Source organism: Argopecten irradians, chromosome 5 (genome assembly GCF_041381155.1).
Source record: "Argopecten irradians isolate NY chromosome 5, Ai_NY, whole genome shotgun sequence".
Classification (NCBI taxonomy): Eukaryota; Metazoa; Mollusca; class Bivalvia; order Pectinida; family Pectinidae; genus Argopecten; species Argopecten irradians.
The window spans coordinates 48,288,374-48,313,487 of NC_091138.1; the positions used below are offsets into that span (position 1 = coordinate 48,288,374).

General features: G+C 38.0%; 1 protein-coding gene across 2 annotated transcripts in view; it reads left to right on the forward strand.

The window, feature by feature from the left end:
- Positions 1 to 25,114, forward strand: part of LOC138324099 (ankyrin repeat and KH domain-containing protein 1-like) — a 35,011-nt gene that overhangs the window by 6,106 nt on the left and 3,791 nt on the right. Inside the window, exons 2-31 of one of the 2 annotated variants that reach the window (XM_069269161.1) lie at positions 2,913 to 3,075; positions 3,465 to 3,621; positions 4,291 to 4,441; positions 4,864 to 5,011; positions 5,479 to 5,712; positions 6,008 to 6,150; positions 6,522 to 6,711; positions 7,218 to 7,409; positions 7,830 to 7,939; positions 9,534 to 9,621; positions 9,906 to 10,033; positions 10,524 to 10,664; positions 10,998 to 11,091; positions 11,366 to 12,292; positions 12,759 to 13,613; positions 13,977 to 14,122; positions 15,630 to 15,772; positions 16,057 to 16,162; positions 16,629 to 16,736; positions 17,041 to 17,216; positions 17,664 to 17,725; positions 18,304 to 18,500; positions 18,944 to 19,155; positions 19,501 to 19,658; positions 20,027 to 20,347; positions 20,639 to 20,741; positions 20,971 to 21,132; positions 21,548 to 21,595; positions 22,868 to 23,014; positions 23,300 to 24,813. In XM_069269161.1, coding sequence (XP_069125262.1) covers positions 2,913 to 3,075; positions 3,465 to 3,621; positions 4,291 to 4,441; positions 4,864 to 5,011; positions 5,479 to 5,712; positions 6,008 to 6,150; positions 6,522 to 6,711; positions 7,218 to 7,409; positions 7,830 to 7,939; positions 9,534 to 9,621; positions 9,906 to 10,033; positions 10,524 to 10,664; positions 10,998 to 11,091; positions 11,366 to 12,292; positions 12,759 to 13,613; positions 13,977 to 14,122; positions 15,630 to 15,772; positions 16,057 to 16,162; positions 16,629 to 16,736; positions 17,041 to 17,216; positions 17,664 to 17,725; positions 18,304 to 18,500; positions 18,944 to 19,155; positions 19,501 to 19,658; positions 20,027 to 20,347; positions 20,639 to 20,741; positions 20,971 to 21,132; positions 21,548 to 21,595; positions 22,868 to 23,014; positions 23,300 to 24,813 — 7,324 coding nt within the window. The remainder of the gene's footprint in view (positions 1 to 2,912; positions 3,076 to 3,464; positions 3,622 to 4,290; positions 4,442 to 4,863; positions 5,012 to 5,478; positions 5,713 to 6,007; positions 6,151 to 6,521; positions 6,712 to 7,217; positions 7,410 to 7,829; positions 7,940 to 9,533; positions 9,622 to 9,905; positions 10,034 to 10,523; positions 10,665 to 10,997; positions 11,092 to 11,365; positions 12,293 to 12,758; positions 13,614 to 13,976; positions 14,123 to 15,629; positions 15,773 to 16,056; positions 16,163 to 16,628; positions 16,737 to 17,040; positions 17,217 to 17,663; positions 17,726 to 18,303; positions 18,501 to 18,943; positions 19,156 to 19,500; positions 19,659 to 20,026; positions 20,348 to 20,638; positions 20,742 to 20,970; positions 21,133 to 21,547; positions 21,596 to 22,867; positions 23,015 to 23,299; positions 24,814 to 25,114) is intronic. The other variant, XM_069269162.1, reaches the window with a different exon arrangement.

The following is a 25,114-nucleotide window of genomic DNA, read 5'->3' on the forward strand; positions in this document are numbered from 1 at the left end:
GTAATTTTTGTATTCGATTATTCGGTCACATGTAATCGATTACTAATCGATTAATCGTTTGAATTGAAGGCAACTATATTGTTTACTACTGACTACTGAAAACGTCCGCCATGTTTATCAACTAATAATAACACCTAACGTTACTGTATAATATGACAGAGGACATGCCTTATATAATATAAGCCTACCAACAAATAAGAAAAGATTTATTGACAAAACAAACGTATTTTATCCCAAATTAGCTCTGAATTCCGTTCCTGTGTTGTCTTCCGTAACATCGTTTAAATCAAGTCTGCTAACCCGCACACGTACGACTAATCAACCAAATCTGGCCGCCACGGAGCGACATGACCAAATTTTCGTCAATGAACTTCAAAAAATAAAATAAATCAACAACTCTTATATTCAATTAGAATATGAATAAAAACTATCTTTTTATATGATAAACACATGCAATAGTAAAATTTAAATGTTCAAGATTACTGCTCCTTCCGCTCCCGAGCGTCCCGGCGGCGATTAGGCCTCCGTGACGTAACAACATGGAGTCGATGGCTAGTGAAAATTGGCGAACAGCGTGTTGCAAGCTTTCTCATGACATCCACTTTTTCATTGATTAATGACTTTAACATCCACAGAGACGTAATTTAACAAGTATTTCTCACATCATTTATGTTTTGTTGAGTTCAAAACATGTACATAAAGAGATGAAACTCCAGTCGGAATGGCTTACTCAGAAATCCATGATCTGTCAACGTGTTTAGTCAGCTTACAATGCACTGGCTATGCATGTTACGATTAACGATTAATAAAATCTTTAATCGATTATCAGCAATTCGCTTCATTAATCTAATCGCCCTCCGATTATTCGACTAATCGTTTCAGCCCTATATATTTTGTTCTGTGACATTTCCAGGTATGGTAGATTTTACCATTCTTATATTGACCTATTCACAACATTCAATGATTCAAAGTGAATTAATCCATCTGTAATCAGACTTTGTTAGTTCAGAGACTTGAATTGTGGGGCTGGAAGTTCAATAAATTACAAGTCAGGGAGTTATTTGGTATCTTCATATTATTGACAGATTATAATTGTAAATACAGTCAGTACTAGCTGCAAGTAAAACAATTGTAAAAAAGGCTTGTACTCAGGTGTGATTTATAATCTGGAAAATATGGTAGAATAGGGAAAAAAAATGAAAATATAAAATGATGCAAAAATTACCTATTTCAGTTTCTTCTTTTAGTATCATCCAAAATGGCTGCCATCATGCTTAGCTTTATATATACAGATACATTTTCAGTAAAAGTTTTCTACATGGGGGAGGGGGGGATTGTGGCTTATAATCCAGAAAATATGGAGTCATTGCAAGATTGCAAACTATGTATGCTGGTCTTTATGCTGTGCCAGGTCAGGTTTTAAAAGCAGTTAGCTATCTGAAGTTCTGAATTAGCAATTGCAAGGAAACGTTAAAAAATTATGCAATTTTGATTAGCTAAACAAATAAGAAGAGAATCTTAAAAACATTTGATGCTCCTAACAGTGAGTGATTGCTGTCATACAAGATGTAACTAGTGAATCTGTATTCAACTTAAAGGACTACCAATATAATTTATATGTATGTATTCTAATTTAGTGGGAATTATATGTAACATGTAAATGCCAGTCTACTTTTAATCATACATTACAATGCAGTAAATTAGTAATAACAGGGTAGTTACATGCACAGTGCTACACAAAAGTTTAGTATAGAGTGTAGAAATGAAAATTCTCTGCAGATTGGCTGTGGCTGATTTTAGCATTTTTTAACTTTCAGAAAATAGCCACCCGATAATTAAAATTCCATTTATAGTTTCCACAAAATTTATTTTAGGCTCTGTTAAGATTTTTTATTTTCATCTCTGAAAGTGTTTGATGTGACAACCATATGGCTCCCCTGTAGCTATACATATATAGGCTATTGGCAGGAGCCGCCTGCTGCTGGTATTGATCTACACTGATAGGAAGTGACGATAAATAGAATAGCTTCAAAGGTCACAGAATATTTGATTTGCTGTGAAGAAGAATATTGTATACTGGTATTAACGGTTACTCTTAAGAACGACGCGCTGTGTACTTACATTTCCTGGTTTTAGTACAAATGTGTGACCCAAGAAGACAATTTTGTAATAATAATATTCTGTAGACGTCAACTAGATTGATATGTTCACAGTAAAATTATCTTCTTATAATTCACATTCTGGAAGGCATGATTATGATAATTTTACAAATTACTGGTAAGTGGTACGATGGTAATATTTTTTCAAGATATTGCCTGAACATTAACAAAATATCATGATTATCAGGCTAAAATAAATTGATTTATGAATTGATTATTAGATTTGCAGAATCCTTTTACAGTTAAGTGCACAAAAGCAAAATCACAAAATGTAATATTAAAATTATATATGATTACTGCTGATCCTATTAAAGACATTTCTGATTATGTATCAGTATATTATTAGTTGCATTGATTGATTAAAAATGAACATTGAACAATTAATAATTATCTGAGTTTACTAAACATAAGAGACGAAAAAAGGAATTCTGTATATTTTTTCCATTTATCTGTGTCATTGTTTTCTCAATTTTCTGTCATGCATGGGTTCCTAATCCAAGCAAATAGCAACTTCATCATATTCTAACCATGTAGGGTTTAGTTAAAGATATAGGATATAGGAAGCAGTAATAAAAATATGAAAGCTGATTTACAGCATTTAAGCTTTGACCTGCCTTGTCGGTAACTCATGGACAGACCTAGAAATAATCAATGGCTAAGAAGCATATAACATTCCATAAATAAGATATTGAGTTTTGGAGAACCTGTGAAGTAGAAGGCTGCAAACTCCTGATTATCATGTTGTGTCCACAGGTGGCATCCTACCTTGCCGAACAAGACATCGAGGATGACGTTGATGATCAAGACTTGGAGCCTTCCACTTTCCTGTTGCCAACTGAGGGCATGGAAGCGTCCAATCTGCCATCTATAGACCCAGAGACCCACGCACGTCTGGAGGCCCTCCTAGAGGCCGCAGGTAAGACACATGTCAATTATTAGTATTCATGTTTTGCTTCTTATTATTTCAGTAGTTTATACTACATGTATCATAATTATTTTGTCTGTGTTTTAATATTTCTGATAAAAAGCAAATGGAAATTGCATTGGTGATTCTATTTTCATAAATCAATTAAAAAAAAAGTCTTGAGGTGACAGTAATAAAAGTGAGGATTTTAAAGAAAATATGATAAATTGAAGTCCACATTATGAGGAAGAGATCTAAATTATTTTTATTCAAATGATCTAATATGAATGTGAAAGTAGGACTTTTGACCAAATTAATAGCTTTTAAATGTCTGTATGTGATTTTGTTGGAAAATAAGCCCCTTCTCAGCTGTGTGTTTGCTTGGTTTTTTGATGCATTAGGTATTGGAAAGCTTTCCACTGCAGATGGTAAGGCTCTTACTGATCCAGAAGTCTTAAGGAAACTCACATCGTCCGTCAGCTGTGCTCTAGACGAAGCGGCTCAGGCCCTCCATAGGATGAGGGCGGAGCAACAAGGTCAACTAGGGGTCATTGAAGGGTAAGTAGAGGAAAAGGAACTGAGTGGTGAGAAATTGTGTTTATACTGAAAATGAAGGTGATATTAAGAGAATAAATGTAGTATGTCTCACTTACAATTCTAAGAAGTGCTATAAAAAATAAATCAATAGAAGAGGCTACATTGTAGGGGAGATGATGTATTATATAAATGATAGTTTTGTTTCTTTATAGCTTGTAAACTTTTGCATATATATTCCCTAAAGAGTTCTTTGTCTTAGATCACAGTGCCTGGTCTTAATCTTATACATGACTGTGTGTCAGACCCTTATTATCAAGTAGCTTGTAATATCCTGTTTTCTGATTTATTAGATTTTAAACGTATTTTTATTGTCATAAACAGTTAACAATATGGAGGGATGGGCCTGAAGTTTGCCCAACTTAGTGGTGCTTTTTCTTGTTCTCGTATACTACATATCAACATTTTATACTCATGATTACAATCTAAAGTCATTTGTTCAGGATTATAAATTTAAAACATCTATGATTATGGTTTCCAAGTCCTGACATCCTGCTTTGGTACAGATGAAGATTACAAGGCAGCAGACCTTAGATTATGATAGGTGTCAGAGTGGTTTGCTGATTTTCCAGACATTTTGCTAACAATAAAATGTATTTAGCTGTAGCTCTAGTGTTATGCTTTACTTCACAGCTCTAGGTCCTTAGCTGAAGCCTGTAGTGACGGAGACGTACCAACCGTACGTAAACTGCTCCACGAGGGTGGCAGTGTACACGAGACAACAGAGGAAGGGGAGAGCCTTCTCTCCCTAGCCTGTTCTGCGGGATACTATGAACTTGCCCAGGTAAATCCTGATCGCGTATATCCTTCATCAAAATCAGGGTTTGGACAATCCTGAAAAAAATCATAAAGTGACGTAGAAATCCTTAATGAAAATCAGGGTTAGGACAATCCTGAAAAAAAAGTCACGTAGAATACTGTTTCAGCCTTATTTTTTTAAAGATAAATAATGGGAAAATAGATATTGAAAAATGTATTATCTGTCGATTTCTATGAAAAATTGAAGCTATAAACATGTAGAAATATAGAACATGGAACAATTTTTCATTTTTCAACATTATTTTTCAAAGATATATAATTGGAAAATCTATATTAAAAACAAAATTATTATCTGTGGATCTCTTTGAGAAAATAAAATTGTGTAACATATAGAGTTAAATAACATCTGAGAAAAAAATACAATGTTGTGATAATATGTGTGTGCAGGTGTTACTAGCCATGAAAGCCAACGTTGAAGACCGAGGTATTAAGGGAGATTGTACACCGTTAATGGAGGCTGCCAGTGGTGGATATGTGGACATCGTTAAGCTACTTATCACCCACGGTGCAGATGTCAATGCCCAGTCATCAGCAGGTAAAGAATCAGTGTTGTTTAGACTCTTGTTGGATTAACTATTCTTGGAATTACATTGGTATCTGCTCAAGGTTAAATAGTTCTTTTCACAAGCTGTGATGAAAGATCAGCAATGAAAGTTTCATACTTCAACAATTTTAGACATGAAAGTTTTTTGCAATTTCATTGATATCTGCTAAAGGTTAAATAGTTCTTTTCACAAGCTGTGATGAAACATCAGCTCAAAAATTCTCATACTTCTCCAATTTTTAATGTATGAAAGTTAATGATTTCATATGGTGGTGGGGAACATTTATGCCAAAAATTAGAATTTGAAGAAAAATTTTTGTATGATACAAAATTCAAAAGGTATGAAAAAAATCACTGATAAAACTAAAAATTTTGTTCTTGCAAATGCCGGTAGCATTCATTGTAGTTGAAAACAATACAGTTAATTTAGAAATGCAATTGTGATAACTTTGTGTTAGGTAACACTCCTCTCCACTACGCGGCCTGTGGCGGGTATGAGGATGTGGTACAGGTACTGATAGACGCTGGAGCTAATGTCGAACAGCATAATGAGAATGGACACACTCCGCTCATGGAGTCAGCCAGTGCTGGACATGTAGGTGTGGCTCGTATTCTCCTCAGTTCCGGAGCAGGAATCAACACCCATTCCAACGAGTTCAAGGAGAGCGCTCTTACCCTGGCCTGTTATAAAGGTAATACTACATATAGTATGGTTGGATTGTGTTATGTATCTAGTTTAATATGTACCAGGTTTGAGACTGGGAGGAAAATACTCTATTGAAAACCATCCATTCATCAATGTATGGTAATCCCTTAGGGAAAATTAAAACAAATGTTTGTTGATAAAAAAAAGTTTGGAATATGTATGTTTTTGAACCAGAAACAAGTAATCAACACAACATATCTTTATATTTAGTAACTAATAGTAAGACCTTAGTTAATCTTTGAGATAATTTCCGTCTATTAATATGGAGGATTTGTTGGCAGGCCACCTGGAGATGGTCAAGTTCCTGTTAGAGGCTGGAGCTGATCAGGAACACAAGACCGATGAGATGCATACTGCACTAATGGAGGCGTCCATGGATGGCCATGTGGAGGTAGCTCGCCTCCTCCTCGACAGCGGAGCTCAGGTCTGTATAAAATGCAGAATTTGCACTATAAGAAAATTAAAACTTTGAAACTCGCGATGGATTTGAAATGCTAAGAAGCTGGATATACAGATATGGTTCTGCTTTATTTCCATTTGCTGAAAAATCCAACATTGTTGTATGAAAAAACTTCGGCCTACATCCAGTGATAGACCCCCCCGTTAAAACCCAAACATTAATTTCTAGGGTAGGCGGGCTTATTGTAGCTTACAGTATGCATATCCATCAAAATAGTGGAATTAGATATTAAAATATGAATTTAGGTTGACTGGTTGCTTGCTTTAATTGAACGTACTGTATTTTAATAAACTATAAAATTGAGATTGAAATTGGAACCTTGTGCATATGTTTAGGTGAACATGCCTGCTGACAGCTTCGAATCTCCCCTGACTCTGGCAGCGTGTGGCGGCCATGTAGACCTGGCTAGCCTGCTGATAGAAAGGGGAGCTAACCTCGAGGAGGTGAATGACGAGGGGTACACGCCACTCATGGAGGCTGCAAGGGAAGGACACGAAGAGATGGTCGCTCTGCTACTGGCTCATGGTAGGTCGCCTTATAAGATTACGAGTTCTTTTATCCTTACATCTATCCATGTTCACTTGATGTCCAATTATTTTGAACGTCCTGTTAACAGCCAGGGTCATTGAAGGAGGTGCTAGATTTAGATGATGGAAGAAAGCTGGAGAACCCGAAGAAAAACCACTGACCAGTGGTCAGTACCTGGTGACTGCCACACATGGTATTCGAACTCGCAACCTTGAGATGGAGGGCTTGTGATAATTATATGTCGGGATATCTTAACCACTCGGCCACCACAGAGTTTTGACTCTAGGATTTTAAACTTTATAAAAATGAAGGGGAAAACAGTTGTGGTTGTTTCTATGTAGATTTTACATCTGTAAAATGAATACATTTCAATAATTATGATATATGAATTCATTTATCAGATATTGTCGTGAATATAATATTTCTGTGTCGTGAATATTTATTCAAACATTTTGTGCATCTGTTAGCCTTTATAAATGCGAACTACTATTATTCCTATGTAGGAGCTGACATAAATGCCCAAACTGAAGAGACACAAGAAACAGCGCTAACCTTGGCCTGTTGTGGAGGATTCCTAGAAGTAGCTGATTTCCTCATCAAGGCGGGAGCCGACATTGAGCTTGGCTGCAGCACACCTCTAATGGAGGCTGCACAAGAGGGTCACCTAGAGTTAGTTAGGTACCTCCTAAAAGCAGGTCAGTACAATAAAAGAAATTTGGTTTGAAAATGTTCAGAACACCTGTACCAAAAATTTGATTCCTTTGATGATTATTCCCACTGATTTGATTATTGTTTCAATTTTGAATTTATATGATGAGACCAAATGACTAACATGAAATTTGAATTTATTTTGGCAAGACTAATCGTCTAACATGAATTTTGAAATTATTTTGATAAGACAAAATGATGGACATGAATTTTGAAGTTATTAGATAAGACTAAACGATTATCATGAATTTTGAAGTTATTTTTATAGACCATACAACCATCATTAAGTTTGAAGTTCAAATGACTTTACATGAATTTTGAAAATACTTTATTAAGACCAAATGACTATTAAACATGAATTTTGATATTTGATAGCGAGATTTCATTCAAATATTTTTTGCCAACAGGTGCTAATGTGCGAGCCCAGACAGGAACTGGTGACACGGCACTGACGTATGCTTGCGAGAACGGTCACACGGATGTAGCTGAAGTTCTTCTGCAGCATGGGGCTGACCTGGTAAGTAAACATTGAAATGCCTTCTCATTTCTATATTTCTTAATAATTTTATGTCCCTCCATGAGATGGAGTAGACTTAATGTTACTGTTGTCTGTTCTGACTTAATGTTACTGTTGTCTGTTCTGACTTAATGTTACTGTTGTCTGTTCTGACTTAATGTTACTGTTGTCTGTTCTGACTTAATGTTACTGTTGTCTGTTCTGACTTAATGTTACTGTTGTCTGTTCTGACTTAATGTTACTGTTGTCTGTTCTGACTTAATGTTACTGTTGTCTGTTCTGACTTAATGTTACTGTTGTCTGTTCTGACTTAATGTTACTGTTGTCTGTTCTGACTTAATGTTACTGTTGTCTGTTCTGACTTAATGTTACTGTTGTCTGTTCTGACTTAATGTTACTGTTGTCTGTTCTGACTTAATGTTACTGTTGTCTGTTCTGACTTAATGTTACTGTTGTCTGTTCTGACTTAATGTTACTTGTTGTCTGTTCTGACTTAATGTTACTGTTGTCTGTTCTGACTTAATGTTACTGTTGTCTGTTCTGACTTAATGTTACTGTTTGTCTCGTTCTGACTTAATGTTACTGTTGTCTGTTCTGACTTAATGTTACTGTTGTCTGTTCTGACTTAATGTTACTGTTGTCTGTTCTGACTTAATGTTACTGTTGTCTGTTCTGACTTAATGTTACTGTTGTCTGTTTCTGACTTAATGTTACTGTTGTCTGTTCTGACTTAATGTTACTGTTGTCTGTTCTGACTTAATGTTACTGTTGTCTGTTCTGACTTAATGTTACTGTTGTCTGTTCTGACTTAATGTTACTGTTGTCTGTTCTGACTTAATGTTACTGTTGTCTGTTCTGACTTAATGTTACTGTTGTCTGTTCTGACTTAATGTTACTGTTGTCTGTTTGACTAATGTACTGTTGTTTCTGCTTGTTTGCAATGCATCTCATCACCCTTTTAATATATGGTGTGAAACTAGGGGCATTACAGTAGTAATATCTAGTTTATTAAAATCATCATTTAGAGGAAAGTTTGATAATGTATACAGAGGTTGTGTGAAAGACAAATATTTAAGAAAACACTTTGATATAAAGATATATTCTAGAGGAAAGTTTCATAATGTGTACAAAGGTTGTTCGAAAGATAAATATTTAAGAAAACACTTTGATATAAAGATATATTCTAGAGGAAAGTTTCATAATGTGTACAAAGGTTGTTCGAAAGATAAATATTTAAGAAAACACTTTGATATAAAGATATATTCTATAGGAAAGTTTCATAATGTGTACAAAGGTTGTTCGAAAGATAAATATTTAAGAAAACACTTTGATATAAAGATATATTCTAGAGGAAAGTTTTAAAATTTGTACAAAGGGCCGAAAGATAAATATTTAAGAAAACACTTTGATATAAAGATATATTCTAGAGGAAAGTTTTAAAATTTGTACAAAGGGCCGAAAGATAAATATTTAAGAAAACACTTTGATATAAAGATGAAATCTAGAGGAAAGTTTCATAATGTGCATAGAGGTTGTTTGAAATTTTGGGAAATGTGCATACAATGTACAATAAAGTTTCTACTTTGTTTTCCAGGAACATGAGTCTGAGGGAGGAAGAACACCTCTGATGAAAGCTGCCAGGGCAGGTCATCTCTGTACTGTACAGTTTCTTATCAGTAAAGGTACATGTTTATAGCCATCATTTATGATTTTTAGGTCCAAGACGGACGCCAAAGTCACCATATTGAAAATATCTTGAATTCAACTTAATTAATTTTCCTATTCAACTGGTTCCAAGGTTGACAGATGACTGTTAAAATGTCAAATTTGTCAGATGACTGTCGAGGCCTTTGGGCGGTATTTAAACGTTATTGAGAGATGAATGAAATGGTGACAGTTTAAGCAAAGTTGCAAAGGATTGTAAGATGAGAAATACATTGTTTAAAGGTAAATGTGTAATTATCAGGTGCGGATGTGAACAGACAAACGTCCACCAATGACCACACTGTGTTGTCTCTGGCTTGTGCTGGCGGCCATCTGGCTGTGGTCGAGCTCATGTTGGCCCATGGCGGTGACCCTGCACACAAACTCAAGGTTAGTTCATCAACAGAATGTGATCGTCATACATCACTTATTTTAGAAGGCGAAAAATTCTAAAATTAGGTTAAAATCTTTCAAGAAAATTTATTTGACTTAAGAGTTAATCCGTTAAAATAATTCCCAACCTAGTGGTTTTGAAATCCTGCAAAATGACCTTATAATGCTAAGATTTTATGGGAGATTTACTTCAACATAGTGATATATTTTAACATACCCTGGGTAGATAACTAAATATTTAACTTGTTCACCCCTTAAGACACATTTACACCCCTAAAAAACACATTTAGGCTCTTCTAAATCAAATACTTGGCCAGTCCATTAAGACATTTCAGGGGTGAATAAGGTATTGGAGTAGTATTTTGTTACTCTCACTTCAAATGTCTGATTTCTTCCGTTTGATCAGAGTGATGATTTGATGTCCTTAGAACTAAAGAAATATTAATTTTTCACGTCACCTTAAAGTAACATGTGAATTGTGTTACAGGATGGTTCCACTATGATCATTGAAGCGGCGAAGGGTGGCCATACACAGGTGGTCAAGCTACTGTTGGAGTACCCTAACAGGGTATTGATGAATTCCTCGCCGGACATTGCCCAGCAGCTTACTGACCCACACCTGTCAGAGGTAATAGTTTTTCTTTATTTTGGAAATTATTTACATACATTAATTGGGAAAATACAGCAATATTTCCTTAGGGAAAGGGGACCTTTGTTGGTCCCCCAAATGTCCCTGTAATAATCACTGTTTAACTAAATTAACATTTGTTTGAATCATGGGTAACATTATTTGACTGGCTTTCCTGCTGTTTTGACATAATTGGCACAGTGAGGGATTAGCTAAATTGAAATGTTGGCCACAGAAACATTTTCAACACAACAGGAGAACTGCTCTTTGCTTATTTCCTCACAATAAAACATATTTATTGATTGATTAAATAATATACCCCCATATTTACAGGCTCGTGTTCCAGTTCACGGTTTGGCGAACATTGTTCCGCCCAGTGATCCCGATTCCACCCCATCTACTAACTTTACACCCAACATACAACCAGGTAGGTATAAAAGTGAAATTCTATCCCTACCCCAGGAAGTGTTTTTAAGGCTAAAATTATTTCATGATTGTAGAAAGTTATGTCATTTTTGATTGGTTAAGAAGAATTCATTCATTGTCTTGCTTCTCTGCAGCTAGATGCAGCATAAGTATTAAGACTAGACATATGATAACATTGATATCTGTACAGAAAATTCTGATATTTTCATTTTATACTATATAGAAATTTCGAATAGTATCCATCATATAGCATGTTTCAAAATCTTTATTTCCAGCGACAGCAAACAAAAAACAAGGAGAGAAAGATATCAATATTCCTGTTAGAACACAAGAAGTGTGGAAAAATGTACAGAAAAATATTGGCAAGAGACCACATACAGGAAATGGTGAGACTGTTGTTAAAACGTCTAAGTCCAACATCCCCTTACCACCCTCCTCTGAGGTTACAACAAATAACGCCCAGTACCAGTACGGGGAAATCGGAAGTTTGCCTGATTTAATACCAGAGGAGACATTGGATGTCAAAGCAAGGGAGCGTTTAGAGGCCATTATCAACAATGTTATGGATAAGGAACTAGACAACACATCCACAAAGGAGGAACAAATCCTGCGGAAACAACAGATTTTACAGGAATTACAAAAAGTCGAGAGGGAATTACAGGAAAAGGCACAGGCCCAGCTGTTAATTAGTGCTCAACATCAACGGGAGCAACAACAACAGCAGCAGCATCTACAACAGGTCCTACAGCAAGGGGCCAAGGTCCTGCAGCGAACCCTGGAGGTCCAGGTCAAACGCAAGCAGGAAGAGTCTCCAGCCGATGGTCAGTCTTCTGAGGACCAAGAAAATCAGGATGTGGTGGAACCATCACAAGGGTCAAACGACTTGGACAAACAGGTCACTAGTCTGTTCGCTCCCGACGGGTCGACTGTGGGTCAGATTGTTTTCCCTAACATCCCATATGATGGGTTGTTACCTGTTACCTCTAGTCAGACACCACAGCCCGGTACAGAGGTGGTCATGGAGGGAAACAAGGAAGTCTGGGCGAGGAACAATGGCAATGTACCGGTCAAACGTAACGGTAACAAGGCAGGGACGCGTGGGAACGGGGCCATGAAAGTGTCCAACACGCCTACGGCTACTACAACTACGACTACCGCCACCTCTACATCACAGGTCAACGGGATCACCAACATTGACCAGGGTAGGTTTAGGACATTTTAGGGCCGCTCAAGAAAATGATCTGTTCTCTATCAGTGTCTCATGTCTATCTTAATTTTAGAGTTTCACCGATAAGATATATATTGTATATCCAGTTATTTTCAGTGGGATGAAATTTTCCTGATTTCAAACCACATTGGTATGTTCGCGATAATTTTGAGTTGCGAAATGTAAGGAAATAATATAAAGCATATAGTCTGGGCGCCAGATCACAAAATTTCAAATCAACTTACATTAAATTTTCTTGTTTTTGGTAAATAACTAGTTGTGTATACTGTATTATCAATGGGTATGGTTGATATTTCAATGAAATACCCTAAACAATAATTCAGTCAAATTAAAGAAAAAAATTAAGTTTGCACCAAACAATGGATGATAATTGGTTTAGGGGCAGGGTAGAGAAAATTTATTTGATTAGAGATGACATGTAAACCGTTCCTTCCTTGCAGGTTTACAGCAGCCTGCTGCTCCAGGTCTGCAACAGACAGCCGGTAATGGAACCAACACACTGGCATTATACCGCCAGCAGATCCAGAACATCCAGGCTGTACGTCAACAACAGCAACAACAACAGTTGTCGGCGCCTCAGGTCCAACAACAGCATACCCAAACAATCCAGTTCCCTCAGCTCCAGCTGACGCCCGAGCAGCAAGAACAACTGCTACAGATGCTAAGTCAGCAGACGCTGCCCGGCCAACCTCTGGCTCCACAACCCCTTGCCCAACAACAATTCCTTCAACAGCCTGCTCTGCCTCAGACTGGGGTTCAGCTTTTGCCTCCGTCACAGCCCCAGGGGGCACCACAGGCAGGGCAGGCGCAACAAACACAGGTGGTGCCCTCGTCTGCTGCTACGGCAGCGGCGTTAGCCCAACAACAGTTCCTCTCGCAGCAGCAACAACAGCAGCTGATCCAACAACAACAACAGGCACAGTTGTTGCAGCAACAACTTCAACAACAGATAAAACCGCCTCAGCCAGCACCTCCAGTCGTATCCGTGCCAAAAAACGCCAGAAAGCAAAGAACCCTGTATAACACACAGTCCATGTTACAGCCTGGAGGTGTTGTATCCCCTACCGCTGGGACTGTTGAGAATGTCACCCCACCCCCCTCCACACCTCTAACTCCCAACCCTTCTCCAGCGTCGCCGCAGAGCATTTCCCCACTGTGCGCACCCATCGACCTTGATGCACAAACTGAAAGCAACCATGATACAGCACTGACTCTGGCTTGTCATGGTGGCCACTCTGAGCTAGTCAACCTTCTCCTGTCCAAGGGTGCTGATATTGAACATCGAGACAAGAAAGGTCAGTTCTGCCATTCAAAGCAAAATAAAAAATATCCACAGTGATATGTATCATAGATGCAAAACATTGGATCAAATGGTATCAACTTTTTACAGTTTAGATAGCTGTTACTTAAGAGTTTGTCATTATTGTTAATGCTTGTATATTCAGAGAACTTCTTAAATATGGGCATTTAAAATAACTAGAATTTTCAGTGTTAGACTAGTACTATGTCCCACAGTTCTTATGTTGTAAAATGTGATGAGTGATAGGTTTGATCAATTTTTGATAGCATTCTTGTTGTATTATATTTAGAACATAAAAATAGATATATACTGGGATCTGTATCTTGTAGAAGTAACTATTGTCAATGTTATGTTACAGGTTTCACCCCTCTGATCCTGGCTGCCACGGCGGGCCACGTGGATGTGGTCGAGATCCTCTTAGACCACGGAGCTGACATGGAGGCCCAGTCCGAGCGAACCAAGGACACCCCACTCTCTCTGGCCTGCTCAGGGGGAAGATACGAGGTAAATACAAACAGGATTTAATGTGTTCATACACACACCCGCCCCCACATTCCCACCCCAAGGGCACCACGATCTCTCTGTTTCATTGATGTGTCATGGATGTTTTTGATTTGACAATAACTTCAAAAATTAATTGATACATAATAGAGGAACATCTTGTTGTCATGGTCTATATAAGAGGTAACAGGACAGGAGCAGTATTAATATATTTCACTTCCATGGGAATTATATTATTACAGTGGCACCTCCCAAAACCGAACCTTCTCAAAACCGATCACCTCTAGAAACCGAACATGGATGTCATGTACGGAATTAATTCCTCTTTATTAATAGTATATAAAACTTCCAAAACCGATCCCTCCCAATTCCGAATACCGGACCGATTTTGAGATCGGAATAGTCAAATGTAACTAAAATACACTTCTGAAAACCGGCCTTACCTGAGCGACACCGATAGATTGCATTGAGGTCTGATCAACCGACCATGAAATACACACGTACCTGTACCATAGTTGTTGCATGCCATGTCCTTGGGCATGTATACAGATGTGAAGGCTATAGGTAAACGGTAATTATACCCGAGATGGTGGTGTAATTATTTAATCATGCCTATTGTTTAGATATCTAATGAAGGTCTACCATGTGTACGCGGTTTGTTTACTGTAGGAAAACAAGCAGAGCTAGTAATAAAGAGAAAGTTTTGTATTCAAATCACACGGGTTTTTTTATTTACATATGTAGTTGTCGGATAACGTAAATTATCTGTATGAAGAAGCCGAAGCCATGTATTGTTTTAGAAAATGACTATGTCATATAATGACCGGCATCGACTGATCATCGTGTAAATAGACCATATAATTTGATTCTTGACGTAACCGGAAGCGATCGGTCGTATGTAGGTTGCAGACGATCGCAAGAACATCCCCAAGAACATTCACGCAACTAACTAACTAAACTACGTTTATAAGCGGTAACAAAGTCAAGTTTGCTGTAATCCATTCCTTTTAAACGTATGATTCTCTTTTTTGTGATAACATTCACATTAACAATCAATATCGGTCGGTTTTAACGAACACTAGGCATACCTGCGGTGCACTAATGTAAAAACGACTTCCGATCGATTAAACCGGATCGTGATGATCGGTATTCGGTTCACTTCTCCAAACCGAACCCTCTCTAAACCGGCCGAAATTATATGCACCGACCATGATCGGTTTCGGGAGGTTCCACTGTACAAGGAAAAAATTGTAGTAATTTCATATTAAGATATCCATCTATCTCTAACATTAATAGACAATTTGAGGTAAAGACAAGAATTTATGTATCATATCCTTTTTCACTGATACCATAAATATGTTTCACTCTAAATGTCCTAAAAATGAATTCTGTTAGTTTCCTTCTTATTTAAAGACATAAAAAGGTTTTGCTTTGAAAGTCATAAATTTGAATTTTTTCTCCAGAAAAGTTCTATAATTTAATTACAATAAATGCTTTGTTGCTGCTACAGGTTGTCGAGCTACTGTTAGGACGCGGTGCCAACAAAGAACACAGAAATGTGTCTGACTACACCCCTCTAAGTCTAGCTGCTTCTGGAGGCTACGTCAACATCATCAAGCTACTATTGTCTCATGGAGCGGAAATCAACTCCAGGTACGTATGCAAAAGTTGATTATCAACTCATAATTCTGATATTAAATGTTTTTATCACCTACTTGTCTTATAAGTTTGAAAATTTTGAAAACTCTTTATCATTGGTAGAGGTGTGTGAGTGAATCGAGCCTTATACATCTTTGATATATTTTATGTAATGCTTTTTTTTATGGTGTGATGAAAATTTAATCTGAAATTTCTCTACATCTTTGATGCTTCATTTTATGGTACCTTGTGATAAACTTTATCTTAAATTTCATTGATGAATGATTTCTGGATTCCAGGACTGGCAGTAAGCTAGGTATATCTCCTCTGATGCTAGCGGCTATGAATGGTCACACTCCGGCGGTCAAGTTACTGCTGGACATGGGAAGTGATATCAATGCCCAGGTAGGTGGCTGAAATTGGAAACAAATGTCTATCTTGTTGTGTGGCGTCGACACTTTGATATACAGATATTTCTAGTTTCTGTAGGAACTAAATATCTGAAAGATCTGATTTTATGCATGTTTTTGATTGTCTGAAAAAATGTATTTACAAACAGATACTGTAACCAAACTTTCTGTTGGTGCGATTTACTTAAGCAAAATTTTGTGACCGGAATGAATTTGCGAAAGTTTATCACTGGGAAAAGATAATTTATATTGAATATATATATAATACATATTGAAAGTTTATTCTAATAGATTTTCATTCTGCGAAAATAAATATCTACCATCTTGTTTCGATAATTAAAATTGCGAAGTTAAGTAACCTTAAAAGAAAAATGGTTTATAGTAAATCAGAAGATAGTGAAACAGCAAAAATTAACTTTTATACTGATAGCTGTGTAGCAATATGATGCTATTTCTTTCAGATTGAGACCAACCGGAACACTGCACTAACACTAGCCTGCTTTCAAGGTCGCCATGAAGTCGTTAGTCTCCTTGTAGACCGAAAAGCCAACATTGAACATCGTGCCAAGGTATGCTTAATCTTAGTTTTTCCTAGATTAAATGCTTTCTTTTTCTTTTGATAGAGAAAGTCTTTATTTTGCTGAAAGAGGGAAAATGATTTAATAAACATGTCTTTCATCAAATAACATAAAATATTTTTCCTCTGCATTTTGTTTATTTTGAGAAAATCGAAGGCTGATAAAAATTGATTTATTTCGACCCTATACTATTGCTCACATCGTAGGCTAATTAAAATTGATTGATTTTCCCCCCTATACTATTGGTCGAATTGATTGAAGTCTGATTAAAATTGTTTTATTTCTGCCACTGTAGACTGGTCTGACCCCGTTGATGGAGGCGGCCTCCGGAGGGTATGTAGAGGTAGGACGAGTCCTCCTAGACAAAGGAGCGGATGTTAACGCCCCACCTGTTCCATCGTCAAGGGACACAGCACTGACCATAGCGGCGGACAAGGGCCACTACCGATTTGTCGAGCTGCTTCTCCTCAGGTAACCATTTTGTGTTTATTGTTAGAAATTCTGAATATCATTGTCAGAAGGACATTGCGGAAGGTTCAATAGAATCTGATGAAAACGAGAAAATTAGACTTAATTTTATTATCCAAGTTAAAGATTTCCTCTGTGGTATGTTTCAGTGAGATAGCCCTATAAAAAGGGTAAAAGTCCATTATTAAAAGGTGACACAACATGAAGACAAATGTTTAGGTTACACCTGAGTCAAGCAAGAGTCACATATATCCTGAGATGTTAGCAAATCAACTGTTTAGAATGGCAATGAAACTTTTGATCATGAATTTATGTATTTGTGTTGAAAATAACAAAGATGCAAAACATAGTACATTTTGTATGTATGAAAATAAGCTGGTTTATACCTTACACTAACTAATCTGTGCACAACATTCACTTATATTGTTCTAACAAATGTTCTGATTGTAGGGGTGCTGCTGTAGATGTCAAAAACAAGAAAGGCAATTCTCCTCTCTGGCTGGCCTGTAATGGTAAGTACCCTAAGATAGTCCATCAGCCTTCATGGTCATTACTTACCATGTTCAACCCAATGAGCACCCAGGGCATTAAAACAATAAGGAGAAAAATTGAATGGGGGCAAATAGAACCAAATTTGGACCAACATTTCATAAAATCATTAATCAATTTGCAAAAGAAATGAAATAGAAAAAAACTTACACCGTTTTCATAGTTTCAGTTTGAATTTAATTCAAGGTGATTATATCAGTGAAATTAAACCCTCAAAAATGAGTAGGGTGCTTTTTGGGTTGAATTACCTTTGGTTTCTTTGTAGCACTTTGTAGCATCGGTATACTGATTTCACATGATTTGTTAATTTTGGTTTAGGAAAAGTCAGAAAAACAATACTTCAGTAAGGGGCGGCCGAATATACCCCATCACTACTAATGTTGGTTTTCAAATCAAAAAGTTTTTAATTTAAAAAGCTTAAGCATCCATGACTTGCAGCTGAAAGTGTTTTAATCACAGTTCTCTATCTGAACCCTATGTTTTAATCACAGTTCTCTATTTGAACCCTATGTTTTAATAGATGTATTTGCGTTTGTTGCAGGGGGACATTTGGATGTTGTCCAGTTGTTGGTATCGGCCAAGGCAGACATTGATAGCCAAGACAATCGTAAGGTCACCTGTCTGATGGCGTCATTTCGTAAGGGCCACATTAAGGTGGTCAAGTGGATGGTGAAACACGTCAATCAGTTTCCCTCTGATCAGGAGCTGGCGCGCTACATCTCAACTGTCGGGGATAAGGTAAGGTCTACAAGGAGCTAGTCAAATTTTATTCAACTGGGGACGGGGCAGGGAGATATTTCTTTTAGACGCCGTGCTCTACCAAAAAAAGTCTTGCAGAAGAAGTGGGCTTGCATTGTTTTTGTTCTGTTTCTTATTTTTAAGTGGGGGACATTGATATTTATGAGTTGATTTCAATTTTCATCAACGAATCTCAGGATTATGGTGATATCTAGTACTTGCTAAATGTGGTCCATCCGCCATCTGTCATCATTTCTTTTCAATCACTAGAGCCAGTGTGCTTCTGTCATGATGCCTGAAGTAAATCTTAAAAATCCTTCAGAAAATTAACAATGATCCTGTATTTAGAACATTACTTGGCATACAAATAAGGTAAGTGATACAGGTCCTCTGAACCTCTTGTTTATAATCAAGACTAATTATTTGCATGATATGTCGTCCAGGAGCTCCAGAAGAAGTGCCAGCAGTGCAAGGAGATCATCGTAAGTGCTAAAGACCGACAGGCGGCCGAGGCCAACAAGAACGCCACCATCCTGTTGGAGGAGCTGGACAAAGAACGCCAGCACGAGGAGAACCGCAAAGCTGCTGCAGCCAAGAAACGTGAGCGCAAAAAGGCAAAGAAACGAGAGAAACAACAGGAGAAAGAAAAAGAAACGTAAGTTGATTTATTTTAAAACGACCATGTGGAGTAGATAAGTAAAGTGATTACTTATATATAAGGAATGTTCGTGGACCCTGGATTTGCCTACGTCTTAAGGTGAAGCCATAAACATGCTATATATCTCTAAAGTAGGTTCTTTGAGTGTGTACGGTAGCTCAAAAAGACGTGTACACACCTGATCGAGAGTTTTTGCAGAAAAGTCTAGAGCTAGAAAATCTAATGAAGTAACTTTTATTTTGTGTAAATGTTGTGTCATGTCCTGTAAACACAATTTGGTGTGTAATAAAGAATGAAAAAGTATTACAATGATTTTGTACCCTGTGTTTAATATTATTGTAGTGAGGACGATTGTCTGGTGAACAGTGTAGACGAGGGTAAGAACTCGTCCCCTGAACCGGAGTGTAACAGCGTGGAGGAGAACCCTGGATCAGAGGATAGTAACGATGTGGAGGAAATCGTGATGGAGCCACCGTCAGCCACCATTGTGTCCACTATTGGTGAGTAAACACTCTCTTATAAAAGTCTCTCATAGAATGGTATCAGGCTTCATATTAATTGTTGTAACATTAAACCCATTGCGCCATATGGCAAAAAAATATATTTAGATATTTTTATATCCGAGCTACTGCAGCTGAGTCAGTTTGTCAAATTTCCAAAATATTGTTTGTTGATCGTGACTACCTCTGTCGTCACATCACTCTTTGTTTTGTTGGTAGATGCGATACAAAAATGTCACATGCAATCCTACACACTTAGGTGTTAAAAATCTACCTCCTTTTGGTCACCGGAGGTTTATCATGTCTGCTACATGCTGCAAGGGTAATATGTCTGCTATATCTGTTGTCATATTACTCATGTTTTACAGGAATAGCATTGCCTACAACTAACATGGAGCCAAAATTCAGCAAAGTGAACCGCATGAAGCTAGCCACTAACAACAAAGTAGAGAGTGGCAAGGTTAACACGACTGAGTCCAAGAAGAATAAGAGGAATCGTGAGAAGCGAGAGCGTTACCCTGATGTGGAGAATGTACCGATCCCTATGATGTCCAGTGGTGATATCACCACCACTACCACCACCATCACGGTACGACCAAGTCCAGGAAGGACCAACAACAACAGGAATAGTACGGCCACCCGCAAGAAAAAGGGCGAACGGGATCAACCACTGAAGAATGCTAGCACAGGTCAGTTTCAGCATTGATCGGCATTTCTGGACATTATAACTTAATACTGTATAGCGAGTTATTTCCGCATGGATGATATTTCACGATTTCGTGGATTATCGTCATAGTCGTATAATTTGATCAGTGAAATTATATAACATACCAGATGAGTGATACCTGCCCCTTGGGAGTCTTGTTGCATTGATAGTGTTCTGCTTAACTTGATAGCATAGCATACTGTATACTGTTTTACAAGTATGCTCATTTGTTTTACTTCTATGTATCAAGTTATCTTGTTTCCAAATTATGCAGGTATTGGTGATTTGGATGACTTCGGAACATTACCGGAAAATATGAAAATAAGTGATAGAGAGCTGGAACGAATGAAGAAGTCGACTGGAAAAGTGAAACCTGGGTTGGTATAGATATTATTAGAATATTGCGTTTAGAAGTCTTGTCTAATTGTTATTTTGTCTCAAATGCCTTTCATGGCTATATAATATAATTCATATCTGAAATCAATCTCAATTACGTTTCTTTAAATTTGCTGTTGTCCAGTAGGCATTTATACTCTCATAAATGCCAACTGAATGCAGTTCAATGCTTAAATAATGTTAATATATCTGAAATCAATGTGTTGGCAGATCTGATGCAGAGAACAAAAAGCACCATCACTCTCATCCGATGGCAGATAAGGGTAATGTTGAAGTTTCGCCGTCCAATCTGCCTGTGAAAACGTCACCCCTGGTCAATAGTCCAAAGAAAGGACAGAAGAAGGAAGAAGGATGGAAGGAGGTCACAAGAAAGTAAGCATACTTAATTGGATTCAGGTTTAGATAGACATTCAAATTGAATGAAATGTTTGTATTTGATACATTTGCCACTGTACAAAAAACAGTCTTTTAGTATTAACATGCAGTTTGTAGATTATGTGCATTCAGTTTTATTTTAGCACTTTTCTTGCTAGCATTGAAGTGCTTATTCATATACAGCATTAAATTTTGTTTTAAAGAAAGTTTACTGTAGAGAACCACCAAATTACGCTTACTTATATCCATGCTAATAATGTACAGTTTTTCACATGTGTTCTCAAAAAATTTGACTGCACTTAAAATAAGTACTTTTACAGTATATAAAAGACACTGTCTTGGGAATTTATCATAATTTAAGAGAATTAAAATATTCAACTTTTTAAGACGTTTTGATTTTCATGATTTTCAGGAAATCATCGACAGCTCCGGATGTTAAAGGACCAACAGGCCGAGACAGGTAATACCTACAAACCACTTGTATTAACGAACAAAAAGTTGGGTAAAATCATCATTCCTTTTCGTCTATACCCAAAGAAAAGTATGGTACGTCAGCTGTATAATCTTCGGGCACCATAAATTAAATTTTAGTTTAGTTTAGTAGTTGTAAAAGAAAGATGGTTTAAAGTTAATCAATAACATTCCTTTACAAGAATATTCTGGGGTCGAGTAAAGATATACAGTCAAACCTCGATGTATCGAAGTTGAAGGGACCGACAGAAAAACTTCGAAACATCGAGACTTCGAATTATTCATGGTTGGAATTAAACCGAGTTTTTTTTACCATGACCAACTGTGGTAGTTGTGTACATGTCGTATCCGTTCCGTAAACTTTATAATCATTATATTAAACACAAAAAAAAAAAAAAAAAAAAAAAACGAAGTTTGCAATAAATCACGTGTATTGCTATCCTAAGTAATATATTATAAACAAGACTTACGTGTACTAGGCCTAACCCATATGTACATACATGTGGTACATGTGCCTATTGAAGCGATGGTTAATAATACGGAATGAATATAAAAACGAAAACACGTTGTAAAAACGAAACTAAAAAGGAGGATCCGAAAGCGCTACAACATCATCGATTTGTTCCAGTAATTATGCCTAAGTTTTGGAATGTAACAATTTTGAGTATGAGTTACTATATTATTTGGCACGCTATTTACCATTCCGTAAATTCTACAAACCGCTACCAATGGCGGCGGCAATCATCAAACCCAACTAACAGTATCTTTGTTGTACTAATGATTTAATAACGACGTAGCTTGTAAAAACAAAGCACTGGGTATCGGCCTGATCAGTGATATTAATTATCTTGATGATATCAAGCAAGCAACACAAGCTGTCATACTCCCTATTGCCCGGCGAAGGGCCGTCGCGAGAGAGGTGTGACACTTCGCCACGGGGCATCGGCGAACACCTGATCGGTACAGGTAAATTGTTATTCGAATCATCGAGTGTCAGTTACCTATGATTCTATAACAAATGGCCCATGAAAAAAGTTCGATACATCGAGAACTTCGATTCATAAAACTTCGAGTCATACATGGGTTTGTTAGTAATGTTATATAGTGAATAAATTCGGGACCAAGAAAAAAGTTCGATATACCGAGAAATTCGATTCATCGAAGTTCGAATCATCGAGGTTTGACTGTAATAATAACTAAATAGAGAAAAAAATTGAAGAAAAATCGTGTATGTATTGCTATGAATTGTATGTATTTCCAGATCAAAGAAAGTCCAGGTGCCGTCGGCAGCCATCAGTCGTGTGATTGGTCGAGCGGGATGTAACATCAATGCTATACGAGAGGTGTCCGGGGCCCATATAGAAGTGGAAAAGCAGAGAGGCTCCGGAGAACGGGTTATTACCATTAAGTATGTGATGCATACCAAAATTTTTTTAGTGTGTTAGAAAATGGGATTATATTTTGATGGGAAAATGTCGTCTGATATTATTACAATAAATTTGTTGGCTTTTGATGTCTCAAGATATTGCACAGAGTTCTCCTATATCCTTCGTGACATCTTAAGATGTTGCAGTAAGCATACATTATTACAACGTGACAAAAGAAATTGCCATTCTGTATTACAATAACTACATTGCAAGTATTAAAAAGAATCCATTATCTGTCATAATAACATGTCATTTATGATTTCCAGGGGTTCTGCTGATGCCACTCGTCAAGCACACACTTTGATTTCTGCTCTGGTGTCTGATCCTGACAAGGACTTGCAAGAGATCATCCCGAAATTGAAGTTAAAGTCGTCTTCATCTTCCAAGGATCAGTCCATTTACTTCAATGTTGATTCTGCCACGACTGCCCTGGGAACCATCAGTAACAACATCATTAACCCCGCCTCGCAGGGCCTTGGCACAAAGTCCATTGGTAACTGGATCCCAATAAGGAGTCAGCCTGGGAGTGTCACTTCAGCCGGATTGACAGGTGTCAGTAATGGTGTGCTCCGCCTCTCCGGAGTCACCATGGCCAACCCTCCGACTGGCGGTGGGATTGTGTGGGGTAACACTCCTCAACAGAACAATGTCAGCTCCCCTAGACGCAACCAGACAAAACAGTCCCCGGGGGCAGCATTTCCCTCTCCTGTAGGCAGTGGTGTAGACAAGACAGCCATGCGACAACTCTTCCCTAGTGAGAACAAGAAAGGCGGTGGTTTTGGTAGTCCTTCCCAGACTTTAACCAACACCACTGTCACATACAGCTTGGCATCAACATCTGCAGCCAAAGTGTCGACCAGTGCTTCAACATTTGTTGTGAAGTCAGATGGTGGCAAGTCTTCAAGTGGTGGGAAGTCGTCGCAAGGAAGACAGCCAGGGCCTGGCTCCATCAAGGTCCTGCAGCGCCCGGCAAGCCAGAAGCAAGATCCACTTCCCATTGTGAGTAACCAGCAAGGTCCTAACCAGGGCTTACCTGTGACATCCATAGACGGTCATCCTGTGATGCCACCCAACGCGAGTGGAATGCCGGGCTTCTCGCCATTCAATAATGCATTTAGCAACGTTGCAGAACAGGTTCTTGGAAACAAGAAGGATGATGTTGCAGAGAGGATGAACTTTGCCAGTGTTGCTGCCGCAGGAGTGGTTTCATCTATGGTGAATTCTAACAGCCCTACTCCAGACATGATGAAGAGTGATGCCTCCCTACAGGCTAAAGCACCTGGATATAGGGTGTCGGGCTCAAAGCCTCTGACACAGCAGGACTTAGCAGATCCTACAAATAATCCAATGTTTGCCGGAGGGTTCCCTCAAAACCTTGCAGACTTGGAAGCTGCCAGAACACCAGGATATAGAGGAAACATGCCAAACCAGTCCCCATCGATGTCGCCTCGTTCTGGATCTTCTACCTCAGGTGGCCTGTCTCCACGAGGTCAGCACATGATGATGGACCCTAGCCAGTTGTCCATGGGCTCCATGTCGTCGTTGCCTAGTCAGAAGGACGAGTATTCCACGCCATCACAACCCATGACCCTACCCAAGATCGAGAGCACACTCAATCCCAATGCGCCCAACTTTACATCCCGCCAGCCTGGCCAGTTAAACCACCAAGGGCCAAATGTACCCAACCCCAATTTCCCGCTGGGCTACATACAAAGTCTGTACCAACAGGCATTGGCACAACAGCTCATCCAGCAGGCCGCTCCAGGTAAGCCTGCTCCAGGTAATGACAAGTTTTTTTTTCTTTGCCCACTAACAGCTTTTGACCATCAGAAGAATCTATTTGAATACATTTGTATTTTGATCAAATAAAGACTGGTCAGTGACCATTTCTCACCAAGTACCAATTCTCGTCATCTCTATCTGTATGATTACCACACAAATTAATGTTGACAATAAATTCATCTTCTTATAGAAGATTGATTAAAAAATTGTCTGATAATTTGTGTTTGATCATACAAGTACATACAGGATAGTAAGAATGGGTACCTGGCAAGAACTGGTCACCTGACAGTTGCGAGAAC